Source organism: Pteronotus mesoamericanus, unplaced genomic scaffold, assembly GCF_021234165.1.
Source record: "Pteronotus mesoamericanus isolate MK-2021 breed Mesoamerican mustached bat unplaced genomic scaffold, CSHL_Meso_final contig_90, whole genome shotgun sequence".
NCBI classification, from domain to species: domain Eukaryota; kingdom Metazoa; phylum Chordata; class Mammalia; order Chiroptera; family Mormoopidae; genus Pteronotus; species Pteronotus mesoamericanus.
In genome coordinates, this window is record NW_026555277.1 from 21768773 (window position 1) to 21789967 (window position 21195).

General features: G+C 35.6%; 1 protein-coding gene across 1 annotated transcript in view; it reads left to right on the top strand.

The window, feature by feature from the left end:
* Positions 1 to 21195, top strand: part of C2CD6 (C2 calcium dependent domain containing 6) — a 59211-nt gene that overhangs the window by 18488 nt on the left and 19528 nt on the right. Inside the window, exons 9-13 of the mRNA XM_054586178.1 lie at positions 2791 to 2937; positions 8693 to 8798; positions 10212 to 10278; positions 12702 to 12745; positions 13784 to 14080. Coding sequence (XP_054442153.1) covers positions 2791 to 2937; positions 8693 to 8798; positions 10212 to 10278; positions 12702 to 12745; positions 13784 to 14080 — 661 coding nt within the window. The remainder of the gene's footprint in view (positions 1 to 2790; positions 2938 to 8692; positions 8799 to 10211; positions 10279 to 12701; positions 12746 to 13783; positions 14081 to 21195) is intronic.

Sequence of the window (21195 nt, forward strand, 5' to 3'; positions counted from 1 at the left end):
CAAATATCTGAAATGGAATTAGGGAATTAGATATAAGAGAGGAAATTATATTCTGAAGTATTTATTTTTTAGTTTCACCAACACTGGGTATTATTCTTAAAAACAAATTTTATCCAGTTGATACTGGTGATTTGTTGAAATAGTAAAGTGGAATGTTTTTCTTATGTTTATTGATTGTTCCCTCTTTATCCATTTTCTCATTGATTCAATAAACATTTACTGAGTCTGCTATACCCCCAAGGCACTGCAGATACAAATATAAATGAGGCCTGGTCCTTATCCTCAAGTAGCTCATGGTTTGATGAAGAGGTAACCTGTAAAAAAAATTATTAAAATAGATAAGAACCCCTGTAGAGGCAAACATAAAGAACTAAGGGACATAGCCAAGGAACTTTTCATACCCATTCTTGAAGGGTTCTGTGATTGCTCTTCTCTGTAGTCCAGACTTTATGATGGGAACCGCGCTCACTGAACTGGGAGTAATTGAGTGCCAGCGTGGCAGGAGCCAAATGATAGCACTCAACCACAGAAGGCAAGGTGGAGTGGTTACTGTAATGGACAACAGTCAACGCAGCAGTCAGAATAGTATGAGTCACACAGACCTATGACATTGGCTCGTTGATCAGGATATTTTTAGGGAAAAAAAATACATAGGAAGCCCACTAAATTTGTATTTGATCTGTATAAGCAGAAAAGCTCTAGGTAAAGTGAACAGAAGTCTCACCTGAATCATAAAAACGGAGTCACAGCTCCTCAACCCATCCCCAATTTAAGCCAGTCTATAGACCCAGAACCCCTTGAATGAAGGGGGGGCCTGGTGTCTTGAGGAGAGAATCTGGCACATTACTAAAAATTTATAATGTTAACTTTTTTCCTAGTGCTTTACTGGGGTAACTGTGTACTAGAGAAAGGGAAATAATCCAAGCTTTCAGAGATTGCTGGACACTAGCTCTGAACTGACGCTAATTTCAGAAGATCAAAAACAGCACTATTGTTCACCACGGTAGGGGCTTATGGAGGTCAGGTGATCAGTGGAGTTTTAACTGTGATCCGTCCCACAGGGGAGCCAGTGGGTCCTCGAACCCATCCTCTAGTTCCCTGATTCCGGAATATATAGTTGGAATAGACATAAAGAGCAGTTGGTGAATTTATACATTGGTTTTGTGACCGGTGGAATGAGGGATATTATGTTGGGAAGGTCCAAATGGAAGCCACTAGAGCTACCTCTACTTAGGAAAATAATAAACCAAAAGCAACAACACATCCCTGGAGGGATTACAGAGATTAGTGCCATCGTCAAGGACTTGAAAGATCCAGGAGGTGATTCCCATCACACCCCCACTCAACTTGCTTATTTGCCTGTGCAGAAAACAAGTGGCTTTTGGAGAATGACAGTTGAGTGGGTTATTGTAAGCTTAACCAGGTAGTGACTGCAATTGCAGCTGCTATGCCAGATGTGGTTTCATGGCTTGAGCAAATTAACACAACCCCTTGTACCTGGTGTACAGCTGTTGATCTTGTGAATGCTTTCTCTCTCCCTGCTTGTTAATAAAGACCATCAAGCAGTTTTCTCTCAGCTGGCAAGACCAATAACACACCGTCACTGTTCTCCCCAAGGGGTATGTCCATTCTCCACTCCTACGTCATAATTTAGTTCACAAGAATCATCACCTTTCCGTTACACAGCTTATCACACAGGCCTTCGCAGCGATGACATCATGCTGATTGGGTCAAGTGAGCAAGAACTAGACCTTTTAAAAAAAAATTTTAGTTTCAAGTGTATAGAATAGTGGCTGGACAATTATATAGTTAATAGCGTGATAATTCTAGCACCTTCCTGGCACTATATGTACCTCTAGACTTATTGGTAAGATATTTGCATGTCAGGGTGGAAAATAAGTCTGACAAAATTCAGGGGCCTTCTACCGCAGAGAAATTTTAGGAATCCAGTGGTAGGGGGCTTGTCAAGATATTCCTGCTAAGGTAAAGGGTAAGTTGTGTCTGGATCATCCTAAACCAAAATATACATATGCATAACATCTAGTGGGGCTCTGGATTTTGAAGGCAACATATTTCTCATCTGGGTGTGCTGCTCTGGCCCATTTACCAACTGACCTCAGGGGAATATATATATATGGGTGTGTATTTTTTTATATATCTCAAATAACTTTATTTTATTTCTTATCATTTAACATAAGATGTATTGATTTTATATCTTAATATTTAAGTTATATCATAGTATTTAAGTTTAAGGATATCAAGGGGAAGGGTAAATGCCCAAGGACTTTACACCTCCTCTTCTGGGGAAGGGGATAGTGAGCTTTTGGTTGTGTGCAGAATGGCTGTAGGAGGAATTATGACCTTGTTATTGTTTTCATTTGGAGATTAAAAGCATTTTAAGGAAATGCTTATGGGTGCCAAATTGACAAAGGGTGGACTTGTGATAGTTAATTTTATGTGTCACCTTGACTGCGCCATGAGATAAAGATTTGGATCTAGAGATTGGGAGAGAGGTCTAGGCTGGAACACTTTCAGCTTCCCTAGAACTTTATATTCTTGTCTCCTTTCCCATTTCTGCTGCCCATACTTTTAGTAGTAAGAGTACTCAAGACAGCACTTCTGTCAGGATTTCTGACTTTGGTCCTCTTTCCTAACTCTGTCTTCTGATGGCCCGAAGTGAATAGGTGAGTTTACAGCATAAAAAAGAGAGCAATTCAAAAGTGATAGCTACCGCTGTGTTTAGACGTGTCTTGTATAATTTCAGTATTTACCTTTATTACCATTTTGCAGAAATGTTATTATACCACAGCTGATAGAATATCCAGCATTCTTATCCCCAGACCTGAATGTGACTGTTGGGACGCCAGCCTCAGTACCCCAATCCAACCAGCCCTCTGCAGTGCGGCTTGAAAAACTTCAGCAACCACCTCGGGAAAGGTAAAAAACAAAGATTTAAGTCTTTAAATCTTATTTGTGTGTTGTTGGTATATTAGTTTTTTCCTTTGAGACATGGGCTTGCTGTTAGTTCAGAAACCTTCACTGTGGCTGCATTTCATGGGTTCAGAGGTTTTTCCTGAGTTTTGCTTAACATATTTGGGTGTTTCTTAAAAAGTCAGTGCTATGGCTAGAAAAGAGGTGAGAACTCATTTATAAGGTAAGGTCAACAAGATAAAGAGATAAACTGAGGCAAGCTCAAAATTGTAAAAAGATGAGTGTTTAAGAATAACAGAGGAATTGTAATTCAGGACATGCAAATTGTAGCAAGCTATAAGTGAGTCCATTGAAGGTTTGGGGTAAGCTGTATTTATGGGCAGGGAAATTTATATGCAAGGAGGGAAAAGTTCAGTTAGAGTCTGTTAAAATAAGACACAAATGGACACCAGCTTTAAAAATTCCTTGAGCTGACAAAACCAGTCAGCCAATCATACAAACAATGCTCAATTTAGCCTTTTTAAAAAATCCTTGTTTGAGGATAGATATATAGATATAGAGATATAGAGATATATATATTTTTTTTACTGATTTTAGCGAGAGATGAAGAGAGAAAAAGAGAGAGGGAAACATCAGTTGGTTGCCTCCTGTATATGCCCTGACCAGGGATCAAACCCACAACCTAGGCATGTGCTCTGACTGGGAATTGAGCCTGCAACCTTTTGGTGCAGGGGACAATGTTCCAACCCACTGAGCCACCCGTCCAGTGCTTAATTTAGCTTATTTTTAAAGGCCAACTTGACTTGGGTCATTTCTTGTTCATGACCTAGAAACCGTAAATAAAACTCCTCAAGGTTGATATGAGGCAACCCTGACCAATTCCCTATCATTTAAGAAAATTGCGATATTATCAGTTTTCTGTAAATCAAAGATTTATGGGAAATTGGTTTCTCAGTCCTTAAGTTTTGTTTTTCTGAGGTCACATGTGTGAGATTTTCCATTTTATATCCTCCAGTTCCATTTTAGATAGAAATGCTTTCACAGGAGAAAATATATTTGTTCTGCCCCCTGACTCAACAATATATTCTGTAGGTCTCTCATTCTCTGCTCTGTATATCTTTTTTTTTTCTCTATAGTTCAATCTACATATTTTCTTCTGACCTATTTTATAATTCACTGGTTCTTTCTCTCCAAGCTCTGCCTGCAGAACCGTGGCTTGTCTGGCTCACAGTGAGAGCGGTGGGTTGTGCTGGGCTTTCTTTTGAGTAGCGGCGTTCCTCCACTCCCTTCTTCCTGACAGAATCAGTCTCAGTGGGTCACTTGCACTTTCTGCCCACTGACTCACATGTATCTTTGTTGTATGTTTTCATAATCTTGAGAAGTTATTTTCCCTATTCTCTTTCTTCTTATAACTACCTTGGAATTTGGCCCTGATAGTTTTCTGTTGCTCAAGTTTATATGAAGTTAATTTTCCTAATTTTTGTAGGGAGACAGTTTAGAAAGCTTTCTCAGCTTCACAGAGCTCGCACTTCTGATATTTTTATCCGGTGTTTAAAAAATACAAAGACTTGATTTCTAAGATTTTTTTCTGAGGCCCTGTACTGGAGTAGAGACCTGGCTGGTCAGCTTTGAGCATTCACAGTGGTTAAATTGCTTCAGTCCTTTTAGTTCTTGCCATGAATCGTTTTCATTCGTTTACTTTTTGAATGGACAAACCCTTCCCGGTTTTAATTGCTATTCTTTTTTTAAAAGAAAACGTTTATTTATTTATTTTTAGAGAGGGGAAGGGAGGGAGGAAGAGAAAGAAAGAAACATCAGTGTGTGGTTGCATCTCGCACGCCCCCTACTGGGGACCTGGCCTGCATCCCAGGCATGTGCCCTGCACTGGGAATCAGACTGGTGACCTTTGGGTTCACAGGCCGGTGCTTAATCCACAATTAGCCACACCAGCCAGGGCTAATTGCTATTCTTAAATTGGTCAGCTGTGCTCTCCTGTGACTAATGGTAGCTGTTGGGGATGTTCTTATTCTCAAGTGGATCAGACACTCCTTTTATACTGGTTGCTCTCTCCCATACATACACTAATACCATGAAGATCTTATGTCTAGGGTTTGGCACAAATAATGCCTGTTTTTTATTACAAAATCTCTTCTTACAAAACCATAAACATGTAACTATGTAACATAACAATATCACACTCCAGCACACAATATGACATGTTAGGTGAAATGTTCAAATTAAAAATATAAATTATTAGACCTATATTATTACCCTACCAACCACGCTCAAGCAGGCCTTATTTATATGCTCAGGGGCTCACAGGAATACCTTGTTACATGATATTGTTGTAAATGTTGCTTGTAAGTTTTTGGATTTGGTATCTAGATGCTCTGAATATTTTTAGGTAGATATTTGGGAAGATTCAGAAACTCTGCTACCTCTGCTGACAATGTCTTTTTAGAATTTCCCTCTTTAGAGATATTTCATATTTAATAAAATTTTTCTGTAGGGGAAATTTATTTAAACAATCATCTACAAATCACAATTTTGTTTATTCATAATCCTTACTCTTTAATTTTGTTTTGTCTTACTATGCTAACCAGAAGTCCAGTCAGTGTCTGATTTGAATAGCAGAACAGGGGGATATCTTTGTTTCATTTATGATCTTTAAAGACAATGCTTCTAGCATTTAATAGTCAAAAGCATTCTTTATATGCTTCTTAGTAGATATCCTATACCAGCTTAAGTAAATTCTTTCCTTCTTTTCTAGTTTTCTAAGAGTTCTCTTTTTATTTTACACATGAATGAATGTTAGATTTTGCCAAATGCTTTTTCACTTTTAATCAGTTAAATTGTATTTCAGTTATATATATATATATTTTTAAATTATTTATTTTTTTAGCGAGAAAGGAGAGAGAAGAAGAGAGAGAGAAACATCAATGTGTGGTTGCCTCTTGCGTGCCCCCCACTGGGGATCTGGCCTGCGACCCAGGCATGTGCCCTGACTGGGAATTGAAACCAGTGACCTTTTGGTTCGCAGGTTGGCACTCAATCCACTGTGCCATACCAGCCATGGCTTTATTTTTTAATGGTAATTCAAAATATTCCTGTGTTCCTGTAATAAAACCAGTTTATTTATGCTATAATATCTTTACAACACTGAATTTTTTTGTACTAAAATTATGTTATTTGTAACATTTGCATCTACATTCATGAGTGAGATTAAACTAATTTTCCTTTTTTATCATGTCCTGGTTAGGGCTTATCATCATAAAATGAATTTGGGAAACATTCCCCCGTTTTCATTTAATTCTTGCAAGTTATATATTTAGATTTTTAAAGCCTTTGGATTATAAACTTATTTCTTGGATATTTTCTTGGATTAGAAGCTAAGTTTCTATTTTTAAATTTGTTCTTCTGTGAAAGATATCATACGTATATTGAATAATTTATAAAATATGTATATGTAGTTTATTTTTAAGCATATTTTATTGATTATGCTATTACAGTTGTCCCATTTTTTTCTCCCATTTCTCCCCCTCTGCCCTGCACCCCACTCCCACCAGCATCCCCGTCCCTTAGTTCATGTCCACGGGTTGTACATAGAAGTTCTTGGGCTCCTCCATATCCTAAATTGTTCTTAACCTCCCCCTGTCTATTTTGTCCTTACCAATCATGCTTCTTATTCCCTGTACCTTTTTCCCCATTCTCCTCTCTCCTGCTCCCTGCTGATAAATCTCTGTGTGATCTCCATTTCTGTGATTCTGTTCTTGTTCTATTGCTTGCTTAGTTTGTTTTTGTTTCTTAGGTTCAACTGTTGATAGTTGTGATTCTATTGTCATTTTACTGTTCATAGTTTTGATCTTCTTTTTCTTAGATAAGTCCCCTTAACATTTCATATAATAAGGACTTGGTGATGACGAACTCCTTTAACTTGACCTTATCTGGGAAGCACTTTATCTGCCCTTCCATTCTAAATGATAGCTTTGCTGGATAGAGTAATCTTGGATGTAGGTCCTTGACTTTCATGACTTTGGATGTTTCTTTTCAGCCCCTTCTTGCCTGTAAGGTTTCTTTTAAGAAATCAGCTGACAGTCTTATGGGAACTTCTTTGTAGGTAACTGTCTCCTTTTCTCTTGCTGCTTTTAAGATTCTCTCCTTATATTTAATCTTGGGTAATTTAATAATGATGTATCTTGGTGTGTTCCGTCTTGGGTCCAACTTCTCTGGGACTCTCAGAGCTTCCTGGACTTCCTGGAAGTCTATTTCCTTTGCCAGATTGGGGAAGTTTTCCTTCATTATTTTTTCAAATAAGTTTTCAGTTCCTTGCTCTTCCTCTTTGCCTTCTGGCACTCCTATGATTTGGATGTTGAAACATTTAAAGTTGTCCTGGAGGCTCCTAAGCCTCTCCTGATTTTTTGAATTCTTGTTTCTTCACTCTGTTCTGGTTGAATGTTTATTTCTTCCCTCTATTTCAAATTGTTGATTCGAGTCCCGGTTTCCTTCCCTTCACTGTTGGTTTCCTGTATATTTTTCTTTACTTCACTTTGCATAGCCTTCACTTCTTCCACTATTTTGCGACCATACTCAACCATTTCTGTGAGCATTCTGATTACCAGTGTTTTGAACTCTGCACCTGACAGGTTTGCTATCTCCTTGTTGCTTAGTTCTTTTTCTGGAATTTTGATCTGTTCTTTCATTTGGGCCATATTTCTTCATCTTGGCATACCTGTTATGTTGTAAGGGGCATAGTGTAAGGTATTTGCCAGGACGGGCAACTCACTTGGCTGTGTTGTGACACTGTATGGGGGGGAGGGGTCAGAGACGAACAATGCCACTTGTTCAGCTCTCCTCCGGCTTTCAGTCACTTCCCTCTCTACCACAAGCAAATTGAGCCCTTTTGGTGCTGGTTCACAGGTGGGTGGGCTTGTGTACATTCTAGGACCCATGGGTCTCTCCAACTAACTCTCCTTTGAGGTTGGAAGTTTCTCCCGCCATCATAACCCCTACAGGTTTTTACTGCCAGAGGTTTTGAAGCTTTATTTCCTTGCGCTGGAGCCCTAGGTTGCGCAGCCTGTGTGGCTCCCTAGTTGTTCCTCCTGGCTTATACATACGTGAATGTGTGACCACCCTGTCCTCCAGCCACCACCTCACCCACTCTGCTGAGCCTTGCTGCACATCCTCTCTGCCCCAGCTGCCAGTTTCTGCCCCTCCTACCTGTCTGGAAGAATGTTTCTTCTTTAACTTCGTGGATGTTGGACTTCCAAAAAGTTTGATTTTCTGGAAGTTCTGGTTGTTCTTTGTTTTTAAATTTGTTGCTGCCCTTCTTTTGGTTGTACGAGGAAGGAAAGCGTATCTACCTATGGCTTCATCTTGGCTGGAAGTCTGTATATATAGTTATGAGACCAATATGTATTGAATAATTTAAAAAACATATATGTATGGCTTAAATAAAGGAAAACAATTGCCTAGATATTTATAATTCAGGTTAAGAAATACAACATCCACAATATCAGAAATGTGTTATGTGTGTCCTTAAAAGATTACATCTCTCTCCCCAACTGTCCCAGGTAACTACTACCCTGCTTTTTGTTGTAATCATTCCTCTTTCTTTGACTATATCTTTAAACAATATAATATCTTTATATTGTTGGTTTGCCTCTTTTGGAACTTTTAAAAAATGGATCACACTGTATGTATTCTTTTGTGAATCTAACATATATATTCTTGCTTCTTAAATCTATAACTCTTCTTTCTTTAGGCTGGAAAACATGAAAAAAGAATATAGAGATCTGCATACATGGAGAGAAAAAGTTATATATTTAGAAGGAGTTCTTGCCCCTAAATTGGAACATAATGAACTTGAGGTAATTAACATAATATGTCCTCCCATATATAGCTTTTAATACTTTTTATTTTAAAAGATTATGATAATTAAAGTGATGATCAGATATTGTTTATGTTCTTGATATATAAAATGTTATTCATGGTCCATACACTTATTATTTTGATAATGGGACATTCAACAAATATTAATTGGTAATTTACAAGATTTAGTTTCTTAACAGTTTTGTTGATATATAATTTGTATATGTATAGTTCATCCATTTAAAGTACACAATTCAGTGACCCTTATTATATACAGAGCTGTGTGTCCATTGTTACAATTAATTTTAGAAAATTCTCATTACCCCACAAAGAAACCCGACACCTTAGTCTATACCCTCCAAATACTCATGTCCCCTAGATTTGCTTTTTGTAGACATTTCATATAAATGAAATTACACCATATATTGTCCTTTATGACTTGCTTTCTTTACTTAACATAGTGTTTTCCTGGTTTATTCCTGTTGTAGCATATGTCAAACCCATCGCAGGATGTTTGAAGTGGTATCACATTATGGTTTTGGTTTTCATTTCCCTAATGACCAATGATGTGAGCATCTTTCATGTGCTGGTCCTTTGTGTATCTTTTTTTGGGTAAATATTTATTTAAATCAATTGCTGATTTTTTTAATTGGGTTATTTATATTTTTATTTTTGAGTTGTAAGAGTTCTTTACATATTTTAGATACTAGACCTCAATTAGATATATAAGTAAGGTTTCATATTTAGAAATCCAGTCTAACCTATACATTTTTATCTGGCAATAAAGCACTTAAAGGGATTTCAGTAGATAGATAAAACATTGAAAAGAAACGGTACTTATATTGATATATTAATGATTTTTAATGCTTCTGCTATAATTGGGCAGAGTTGTGTTGCTATAGAATAATTTGATTAGCATTACCAAACAGAATTGATATTTTAGGGACAATTAGGAGGATTCTTAATTAATGGGGCTATGGACTTCGGGTTCTTATTGAAAAATCAGTATTTTACAAGAGCCAATAATCACACTATATTATGATTTTTCTTGGAATTTGTAAAGAGCCACATCACGTTTCAACTCATAAACCATAATGCATTTTAATAAAAAGGTAATCTGTTTCTTGGAGGTATCCTCTTATAGGCCTTAAAGTTACATTATGTCATTTATCTTGTAATTTCTTTCTCTCACACGTTCATCATTTAAGTACCCTATCAATTCTTAGGTATCCTCTCCCTGGCACTTCAACTCCTGGCCAGGGTGTTGCTCGTCTCACAAACACATATCCCTCTTGTCTTCTGTAAATTTTTAAAAATGTATTAAAAGTTTGAAGGCAGACAGAAATGTTTGAGCTCTTTGGACATTTCACCCAGTATATTTTAATATATTTTCTTTCTTTTTTTGCTTTTAGAGAAGTAATACCAATGAGATATATGAAAGGCAACTTGAAGAGAAGTCTGAAGATACTGTAACATCAGGTTAAAAAACTAATTTACTTTTTGAATTTATTATTAAGATAATTAAAAACAGTGTGGTTATATAACAAATATAAAATTAATAATTTGCTTTAAGTGGATTTCATATTTTGATAGGGAATACATATGTGTTTCATTATAGTTTTGGTATATAGTATTCATTTATAACACTTCAAAGAAAAGGCTTCAACTTAATTCAGAGTTATTTTAATTTTTTAATGTTCCTTTACTCCTTTAAGGACAAGAAAAAAGTTAAATTTCAACTCTGATTTATGAAAAGGTATTTTTTGGAAACAAAGAACAAACTGACAGGGACCAGAGGGGAGGGGGAAGGGGAATAATGCGGGGAAAAAGGGGAAGGGGCAAACAAAGGAGCAAATAGAGGACTCATGGGCATGGACGATGGGGGGATCGACTATGGGAGTCGGGGGGCGAAGTAGGGGAGAACAATGGGGAAATAGGCAGGACACCTGTAACTGAACTGCAATAAAAAAAAGAAAAAAAGACATGGCATTTTCGTTAATCATTGTTATCTGTAGAGCTGTTGGTCTATCATGTAGAAGTGTGTGTGTGTGTGTTTGTATGTGAGAGAGAGAGAGAGAAAGAAGGAGGGGGAGAGGGACAGGAAATTAGCATTAAATTTGCAAATATACCACAATTACCATTTAAGACTTTTTTTCTGGTAACAGAATATTTTTTTTTCTTTATTGTCAACACTATTACAGGTGTCTCCGCTTCTCTCCCCGCCTTTGCCCACCTCCACCCAGCCTCTGCCCCACCCTTCTCTCTGGCCATCGCCACGCTGTTGTCCTTGTCTATGGGTCATGCATATACGTTATTTGGCTAATCCTTCCACCTTCTTTCATCCAGTCTACCCTTCTCCTGACCCCTTTAATAGCTGTCAGACTATTCCATATGTCGATGCCTCTGTTTCTATTTTGTTCATCAGTTTATTTTGTTCATTATATTTAATTTATAAGTGAGATTCTATGGTATTATGTCTTTCTCTGATTGGCTTATTTCACTTAGCATAATAATCTCCAGGTCCATCCGTGCTGTCACACAAGGTAAGATTTCCTTCTTTTTCTACAGCTGTGTAGTGTTCCATTGTGTAAATGTACAATAACTTTTTTATCTGCCCATCTACTAATGGGCAGTTGGGCTGTTACCAAGTCTTGGCTATTGCAAATAATGCTACTATGAACATAAGAGTGCATATGTTCTTTCAAATTGGTGTTTTGGGATTTTAGGATATATATCCGGAAGTGGGCTTATTGGCAGAGCTGTCGTATTTTCAGCCTAGCAGAGCTGTTGTAATTTTAGCCTACTTTGCACCTAAAACATTCAAGTTTTAGGTGTAGGGGAACCACATTTAACTCTTCAATATCGTTGTTGAAGATTGTAAGTTAACCTTTTTTACTCACCAGTCGTGGCCATCTTTTCCTTTTTTATTTATATTTTTTCACTTATCCAAAAAGTTTATTTAAGGCCCATTGGGTCATCTAGTGACTTCTTTTGTTTTGGTGTTCTTTTGGCTTCCTATAGTTGTAGCTAACATTTATTGATCACAGCCTTCCAGGCACTTTATTTGGGTTCCATAAATCAATCCTCAGCAATCAGTTGAGGGCACAATTATTATTTATCCATATTTTTACAGATAAGAAAACTGAGGATCAAACCAATCAATGGTCACACAACCATTAAATGATGAGGGTTGAATTTGAGCGTAGTCTCTTTGACCCAAGAGCTCAAGCATTTAACCATATTGATGCTCACATCTTACATATACTGGTATCATATCTATAAGATGCTGTTAGCCCATTTTACATATGAGAAAACCAAAGCTCAGAAAAATGAGATGACCACAAGCACGCAACTAATAATGACCATATAATTTCTTTTTTTACTAAACTCATACATTCCTTTGTATCTCAATTCTTTATTCCCTCTCTCTTTCTTTTAGGTTTTCCTTTTCTACTTGCTAAAGATGTATTCTTTGTATTTCTAGGAAAATTTCACAAGTGCTTTAATTACATCTCTTCAATGGTCCTTTTTTTCACTGGTTTATTCAAATCTCTTTTTCAAATCCTATCTTACTAACAACCAACTGGGATTTATTTTATTTACTACTGGCTTTTAACAAAATATACTCTACACCTGTTTTTGTGTCTTAATTGATAGATCTGAAATCTCATCACTTTACATATGTTTTCATCTTATCTTCACTCTCATACATTTACTACTCCCTCATCTTCCAAGAGATTCATCAGTCTGTTTTTACTACATAGTGTTTGTTTGTATAGCTGCTTTGATTTAATTTTTCTTTGTTCTTGGTGAGAAAAACTATAATAATAATTTATTACTGTACATACATATAAATAATATGTTTATTTTACATGTAATAAAATATATTAATTTGTTAACAGATATCTCTTTTGTAAATGAGGAAGCTGAAATTATTTCAAGTGAGGTAAGGAAAGATGACTTATAGTCATTTTTTTAAAGGGGTGAAATATTTATAAATGGAGAAATATTTCTAGATGAAAAAAGCACTCAAGAAGTTATTCAGGTTATCCTGGTTATTTTTGTTATGGCAATATATTTACAGTTACATACAGTTAAGTAAAATTACACACTTAAAAAAGAAGTTTCAGGATAAAATAGTAACATTTAAAAAATATATATATATAGATGGGGGACAAGAAGAGTTGATGAAGAGAAGGGGGATACAAATAAAAGAAAACATGAAGTTCTGCACAATGATCTTAGAAATGGATACTACCCACCTGACCACATTCTTTTTCTTATCGAATAATAATCTATTTTTTAACAATACAAATAAATAAAAATAGAGTTAACATGATATTATATGCTTTTTATCTAATTTTCCAGAAGATATATTCCATAAAATAGTGAATCCCCATGTAAACCAATAAAAAATAAATGATTCTTCTATATTACTTAACAGGTGGGATTTAATGATTTCCATCCTTGGGTCACTGGCTGCCAAAACCAGTTGAAGAGTCATATGTACTATTTTCCCCAGTCCAAGGAAAGGGACAAAAAAGACAACATAGATCATTTTTCACAGTGTTCAATATATTTAGCTTAATAGTCCGTCCTTTATTATAAGATACCATTCTTTGTAATATTTTGCTATTAAAATTTCCTCTTTTTATGATATATTGGTGATAGTATAATAATAAAATGTTAGATCCCTCAATCTTCTTTTCTGAGATGTTGCTAATTTATTAAATTTTAATATATGAGAACCACTGATTTATAAACTAGTATGATCATTTTTATGGATAATTGTCCATGGTCTCAGGCAAGTAGAGAATTGCTCAACTCTTTTAATAAGGGTTGTAATGATTTACAAATATTGATGGTAACTTGTTATGATTAAAGGATAAGGGTACAAATGATTTTAAGTCCAGTTTTGTCAGTTTTAAATATTTTCTAATCAGTGATGATTAATTAGTAGCTTTTTTAAAAATATATTTTCCAGTTACTGGATAATGATGATAAGAAGGACCTGACTCTACCAACATTGAACCAGATGGATCAAGATCATTCAAATGCTGTTGCTTCTAAGAGTAGTGAATCAACAAAACAAAGAGCTACTCCATTGCTCATTATTCCCAGCCTGACAATAACAGAAAAGAACAAAATACTGCTTTCAGAAGACCAATTAGAAGCCGTGACAGAGAGAAAACTGAATAATGTACACTTTAAACCAAAAGTAAAATTAAAAGATAAACATCCAAAAATTTCAAAATCAAACTCATCTGCATCTGCATCAGAGGTAATGTTGAAAAGTACTCCTAATAAGTCCAAGTGGAATAAATAGAAAGAACTTAGATTCATCTCCAACAGAAATTAGGTGGCAAAGTAACAATCTAAGCTTAGCTAGAAGGAAGAGCACTGTTAAGTTTCCCCAGATTCAAAATCAAAATGTAGCTTTCAAAGCCAAGATCCAAAGCAAGGCCTTGTACTAAAGGTGTCTGCCCACACATTAGACGTATAAGACTAGGGAAAACAAAGTTGATTCACTTAACATAATAAATTAAATACAAGTAAATTGAAAATGCAATTAAATGTATGTGAGTGGAAGTGTGTCGAAGTATACTAAACATTATTACCCTATTTATACTCATCAAGGAGGAAAAATCTTAAAGAAGAAAAGCAAAGTGATCAGAAATATCAGAAATACAAACTAGTCTCATGGGTTGGTGTCAAATTCAGCTGAAAGAGTAAAAACAATAACAAAATGTAAATTCAAAGGAAATTTAAAAGCTTGGGAAGTTACTTCAGTGGAAATTTTTAATGTAACTGTTATATAATAGGGAATAACATATGTTCTCCCTATTAGAAATAATTTTATAGTTTACAATAGAATTATCTGAATGTGAATGTAAATGTAAAGCCTTTATCAAAATAACAGTTACAGTGTATTCTATTTAGATCTTTACATCTTATTTGAATTACTATTATAGGTAGCTCATAAAACAGTGTAAAAATGTATATTGGTTAGTGGGTAAACAATCTGAATTATAAGTGAGGCTCTGCCTCTAAATACTTTAACAAGCACAGGCACTTAAATCTCTAAGCCTCTTTCCTCATCTGTTATATGATGGATCATACTAGGTCATTTCTAAATTCCCTAACAAATTCAAAAATATGTAATTTTCTTATGTATCTCTAGTCAGGGAATTATGCTTAAATACCTAGATCAACAACCCAACCCTGTAACTTAAAAAGAATAACATTCTGGTTTTTACTGAATGTGGAAGTAATATAGTAATTATAGAAAATGTTCAGCATTAAAAATGCTGACTGTCATTGAGTTTGTTGGAAAAATGGAGCTCAGAGACTTGATCAATGCAGGACACGGACAACTGTTATGCAATGATTGTGGGGGCAGGGAGGTGAGTGGAGGTGGAAGGAGGGTGGAAGGAGGGATAAATGGTAATGGAAAAAATACAAGAAAAAAAGAAAAAGAAATAAATAAATACTATAATGTAACTCTAGAACTTAGATTATCCACCTTCTCCAGGGGACATTACTGTTAATTTTTGAGGGCTGCAGTCACCTGTTTCTTTTGTGACTTATCTAAACTATTTTTGAAAAGACTGTATTCCTTGTCATTGCTGGTCAGTCACTGAAGTCTCTGTTCCATTCTCTTGGTAGCCAAGTAATGACCTAATGGATTTCTTAAAATATCAAAATTTATCTGTCCTTTTATAATTAAACAGTCCCCTGCTGCTGTAAGTTTTGTATTAGATTTTGGAATTTGAAATAAGTGATCTGTCAGTCTTTGACAATTTATACTTGTTTCAGTAGAGGAGCCAATTCTTTGAGCAGCTGACTCCACCACTTTCTATAATGTCCCTTGTGCCTTCTTGACATATGTTTTCTTTGGTATCAATCTTATTTTTATTTTATCTTTTACATTATTAGTTTTTTCCCCTCGAGGCTTAGAGAAAACAAGAAGGGGTCAATGATATACAAAGTAATAGCACGTGGGTTTTTTCCTTGTTTGTTTTGATGCTTGAAATGTCCTCATCAGCCTACTAATACAGCGCTTCAGCCATGCAAGTTATCTTTTCTTATGTAAGATAAAGCCAAGTGGTAACATTGAATCTCATTTTATTATTATTTTTAGCCATAAATAATGCTGTTTAAAATTCATATTGATATTTAATTATTGTTCCTATTAACTATTTATGGTGCTTTATTTCAGAGTTCATATTGTTCCCTTAGCTCATTGAATGAATTTGGAAGGGCCTCTGATCATGTAGGTAAGTCATTATTTACATATAGTTGTAATTTTTAAATATTCAGTGAATTTAAAATATGAACTAATGTAAAACAATGATTATCAAGACTTTCAAAATATAAATCACATTATTTTCTGATAAGTGGCATGAAAAATCTATGGAATTACAATATTAGTGGGAAATCAAACAAAGCAAAATACCGGTGGCCTTAAAATCCTAGATAATGTTTATTTTTATGTATTATAATATTACTTAACCACTTATTATGTTTATCTGTGTACCCTGGAGATCTATCTAGTTAAGAGGTTTTTCTAAATCAAGGAGTTAGTTTTTCAGTGATATCATTATGAAGATATTCAACATATCAGTAAACCGGAAGGTGATAATCAAAACCGGAAGGTGATAATCAAAACATTGAACAACTGGTACAGCATGAGCATGGAGTAACCGAATCAGACCCCACTGCTGGGCGGGAGGTCTGGAGGCCTCCTGCTGCGCCAGCTGGGGTTGAAGGATGTGGGAGAACCCTGGGAGGAGGTAGCAGGGCCGTGAATGTGAGAATGGGTGCTGGAACGTTTTTAGGCAGCAACATTTTACAGATCAGTAGAGAAATGTTTTAATATTTAATCGTTGGAACGGTCTTAACTGTGTCGTGACTGAATAGGCATCCAGAGGGGACTGTAGTGATATAATTAAAATGAAGAAAAAATAAGAAGATAGATAGAACACTTGTCAGGGAGGATGAGCAAGCAAACATGTTTCTCTGTAACGTGCAAGCATCCCTGGTTTGTCGAGAGTGTTCTCCGATTATGGACCTATGGGGAAAAGTATCAATGAATGTGTAATGAGAAATATATTTTTATTTTATAATTTTCAGTTTTATTTTTTAATTTCTATTGGCACTCAATATTATTTTATATTATTTTCAGGTGTACAGCATAGTGGTTAGAAAATTATACAATTTACAAAGTTATCCCCCTGATAATTCAGTACCCACCTGGCACCATACATCTTTATTATAATATTATTGACTATATTCCCTACTACCGTTTACATCCCCATGACCATTTTGTAACTATCAGTTTGTAGAGAAGTATATTTTTAGAACAAAGTACCCAAAAGAGAAATTTGGCTTATCTTGAATAGTTGAATGTGGTAAAACAAAAATGATTAGAAGTTAATGCTTTAACCATATGTTTCTTGTATTTATACATATATACACATATGTATATGTATTTATATATCTGTTCTATACAATGATAACAGTTCTAAGAACATATTGGAGTGCAGGAAGTTATTTTGGAACATATGTCAGTTTCAGAGCTAATACTTTAAATGTCATGAAAAATTGAAAATACACCTAAGTTATTATTTATTCTACTGTAGAAGAAAAAATGACCATTGTTAGTAACATTCAATAGTAATAAGGTATCTTGGGAGATTGGGATACTTGGGTAACCATAATATGATTTCTATAAAACTTTTATTCTAATATCTTTGGGATTCTTCTAACGCTAGAAAAACTTTGGGAGCAAACCTAGTAGAACAGCAAGCAAACTCCTTATTCTATTATTCCCAACTAAAATATTAATGAGAGTATAAACTGGATCTCACACCTGCCTGGACACTAACTACATCTGTGACCTTAGGGTATCATTTGTCTTACAAAAGCCTTAATTTTCCCATTTAAAAAATGAAAGAGTGGAACTAAATACTAAAAAATAAGTATTTGAGTACTTCCGGTGGTTGCCTTATATTGCATTATTTAATCATCATAACTTTGTAAATACTTTATATATATTAATTTATTTAATCTTTTTACAACCCTGTGAGATTGACACTAATATCCCAGCTTTACAGGTCAGGCGGCTGAGGTAGGGAAAGGCTGAGTAATTTGAAAACTCTGTAGAAAGCATAGGAAACAAGCCAGTAGTAGCTCACTCTCCTCTGATGAGTGAACAGCCTCAAATCAAGCAGTGATTTATTTATTTACAAGCAGTGTCAAATCAAATGCAGAATTGGAATCAAATGCAGAATTGGAAAGAAAAACTGTGGTATATCTTTTTTTATAAAAGCAAAGGCTTATGGTAGAAAACAGGGCTTATTTTCTTATTGTTCACTCCTATCTTGCTCTTAGACAGGTCATTAAGTTTACCGGATTTTTTCTCATTTTTAAAATGAGGGAGATGGTTTGCAAGGGTGTCCAACCTTTTGGCATCTCTGGGGCACACTGGAAGAAGAGGAGTTGTCTTGGGCCACACATTAAGTACGTTGCGACATTTAATCACATACAACAAAACCGCCTAATGTTTTAAGCAAATTTACAATATTGTGTTGGGCTGCATTCATAGCCATCCTGGGCTGCATGCAGCCCTTCGGCCATGGGTTAGACCCCCCTGCGTGACTATGAGAATCTCTTATTTATCTAAATGTCTGCATTACTGGACATAAACTATTTAAGATTTCTAGTATATATTTTAAATGGTTTTTTTGGTGCTTTGCGTTGTGCTTTTCAGTTTATTCATGCAGACCAGTCTTATATAATTAACCCAATACTTCTATAGACACATTATATAAAATAAAATGCAGTACATTAAAGACTTTATTTAGTACGGCTCATATGGCGCTCCTGTTGAATTTCTTGAATTATCTTACCTGTAAGCAGATTAAAGGCATGAGCCCAGCTCAGTTACTTTGCAGCTGCTTTCATAGATACTCTCTAACTCCTGATATTTATGCACATGTATTTTATCGTAGAACCACAATTCATTGAAGACCATGGTTGTTCCTCTCCATACTATATCAATGCTTTTAGTTTATTACATAAGAATTCTCTCTAGGGTCATGAATTGAATTCTCAAGGAAATGACAGCATTATTCATGACAGCTATGTAGAATGCAGATTACCATGCACAGAGTTTTACAGAGTGGGGTAGTATGGCAGATGTATGATGGAAGATCACCCGAGGGGCTCCTAGAGGATGGGCTAAAACGAGGCTCTCAGACGGATGAGTAAAAGCAATCTTTTAAACATCCAGTTGAGCATACAAGTTTGAGTAATGTGCTTCATTTTTAACAGCCACGAAAACATTCAGAACCACCTAGAGTGCAATGATGAGTTGTTTGCTTGCTTGTTTAGTTTTTACTTCGCTTTCTGAACTAGCATTAAGAGCCAGAAAAGTAGAAGTACTCAGTACAAACATTGACATATTCTAACTAACAGACAAGCTTTTGTGTACATAAAAGTATAGGGCATGATGACATTTAATTTTAATCACTTGTATGCATTTTAACAATACTGTTGAAAAGAGAAATTGGAGTTATTAGTGACAGACCCAAGAGTGCAATGTGTCAGGGATTAGAGAAAAGGGAGTAATAATGATGGTCACAATGACAACAAAATTCGCATTCATTCTGTGCTTATTATGAATCACGCAATAACTCAATGAAGGGAGAGTCTTCATCATTTGACATATAAGGAGACAGAGAGAGAGAGTCAACATAACTTATCCGAAGTTAGAGGGCTCGTTAGTTGCAGAGACTACCTGAGAACAGGTCGTCCGGCTACAGGCCTTGTGCTCTTAATGGCTGTGCTGCGCAGTCAGTAGGTAAAGACGTGTGTAGAACATGTTTGTCAAATGCCACAAGGCCCAACTTATTTATATAATTATTAAAAAATTTTTTTCCAGATAAGACCTGTGGATGGCTAAATACAAATAAAAAAGGAAAATCAGTAAGTAGAACAATATATCCTTTAAAACCATTGTTAACATTTTACACAGTTTTGAATTAATATTTTATTTTATATCTATTTTATCATTTATTATAAATGTATAGATTATTATAAAGCAATATAAATGTAACATTAACTTTAGCAGACTAACTTTAGAAGACTATTAAGCAGACTTTTTGAATTCTTTACTTCTGCCTCCCCAAAACAGTTACTGCTTATTAGCAACTCACAATATTACCAGGAAAGCATAGACTATTTCTTCCCATCAGTTGTGATATGAACGATTTTAAAGAGCCATTCTCCTCATCCCACTTGCCCATTAATACTTGAAATTAATTGTATTGGATTCCTTTCTTTGAAAATCCCTAATTGTTTGAGATTCAACTGCCTACATGCCAGGCTACAGCAGTATTTCAGAAATGGAACAGGACTTGTGAGGCTTGGGATGAGGACCAGGCAAGAAATAAGTACTGAGATGAAAGGTGAGAAGAAGAGAAAGAAAAGCTTGTTCTACTTCATATTTTGCATTCCATAGTTATGACCCATGCTCACACAGGGGAGAAGATTCCAAGCCCTAAGAGAAGCATCAGTGCTTTTCCTTGCAGTTTTTTATGACTTAGCTTCACTAGCAGTTAACAGATGATCTGGCTTGAGACTGGGCTTGACTCCATATTAACTATGGCACCTCAAGTGATTTGGCACCAGAACAACATCTCATCTTTTGTAACTAGTTATGTGATCACAGCCTTGACAAATGTGGAGCAAGATATTTATCTCACTCATCTTTCTATCTTCTGGCATCTGGCACGATAGTTTAAAGTAGACATCTGGTAGATGTTGTATTTTGTTTATTTGCCATATGTGTTTTGGCTTATTGCTACTACCACTGATAGTTTCTGTGAACCAACCTGCCTTCTGACTTTCCCCTAAAGGTGTTGGTAGTGATAAGCAAATCCTCACAAGTATACTCTATTTTCCTACTCCCAGATATACCACATTCCTCACTCCCTCTAAGAAGACCTGCAGCCAAGGCCAAAGGCCACCTGTGGGTGTGGGGAACTGCATTCCATGACTCCCCGGGGATCCAGATTGTGGGCGACAGGGCCCTGGCGGGGAGGAAGGTGTTTAACTCAGCTAAGACCCTGCAAATGATGGATATAAAACTCACTCAAACACATATACAACGTTTACATAATTGGTATACAAAAGTTCACCACTGTAAAATACATGCAGAAGAAGAAAAGATAAATGAGAGATAAAGGAAAAAGAGGGACTTATCATGGCTTTTGGGAGAAGCACAGTGGCTAATGAAAGAGGAGAAAGACAGCCAATGCTAATCAAAGACATGAAAGACATGTATCAATAGAATAGGAAGCAAGATGAGATCTAATTCCTAAAGTAAAGACA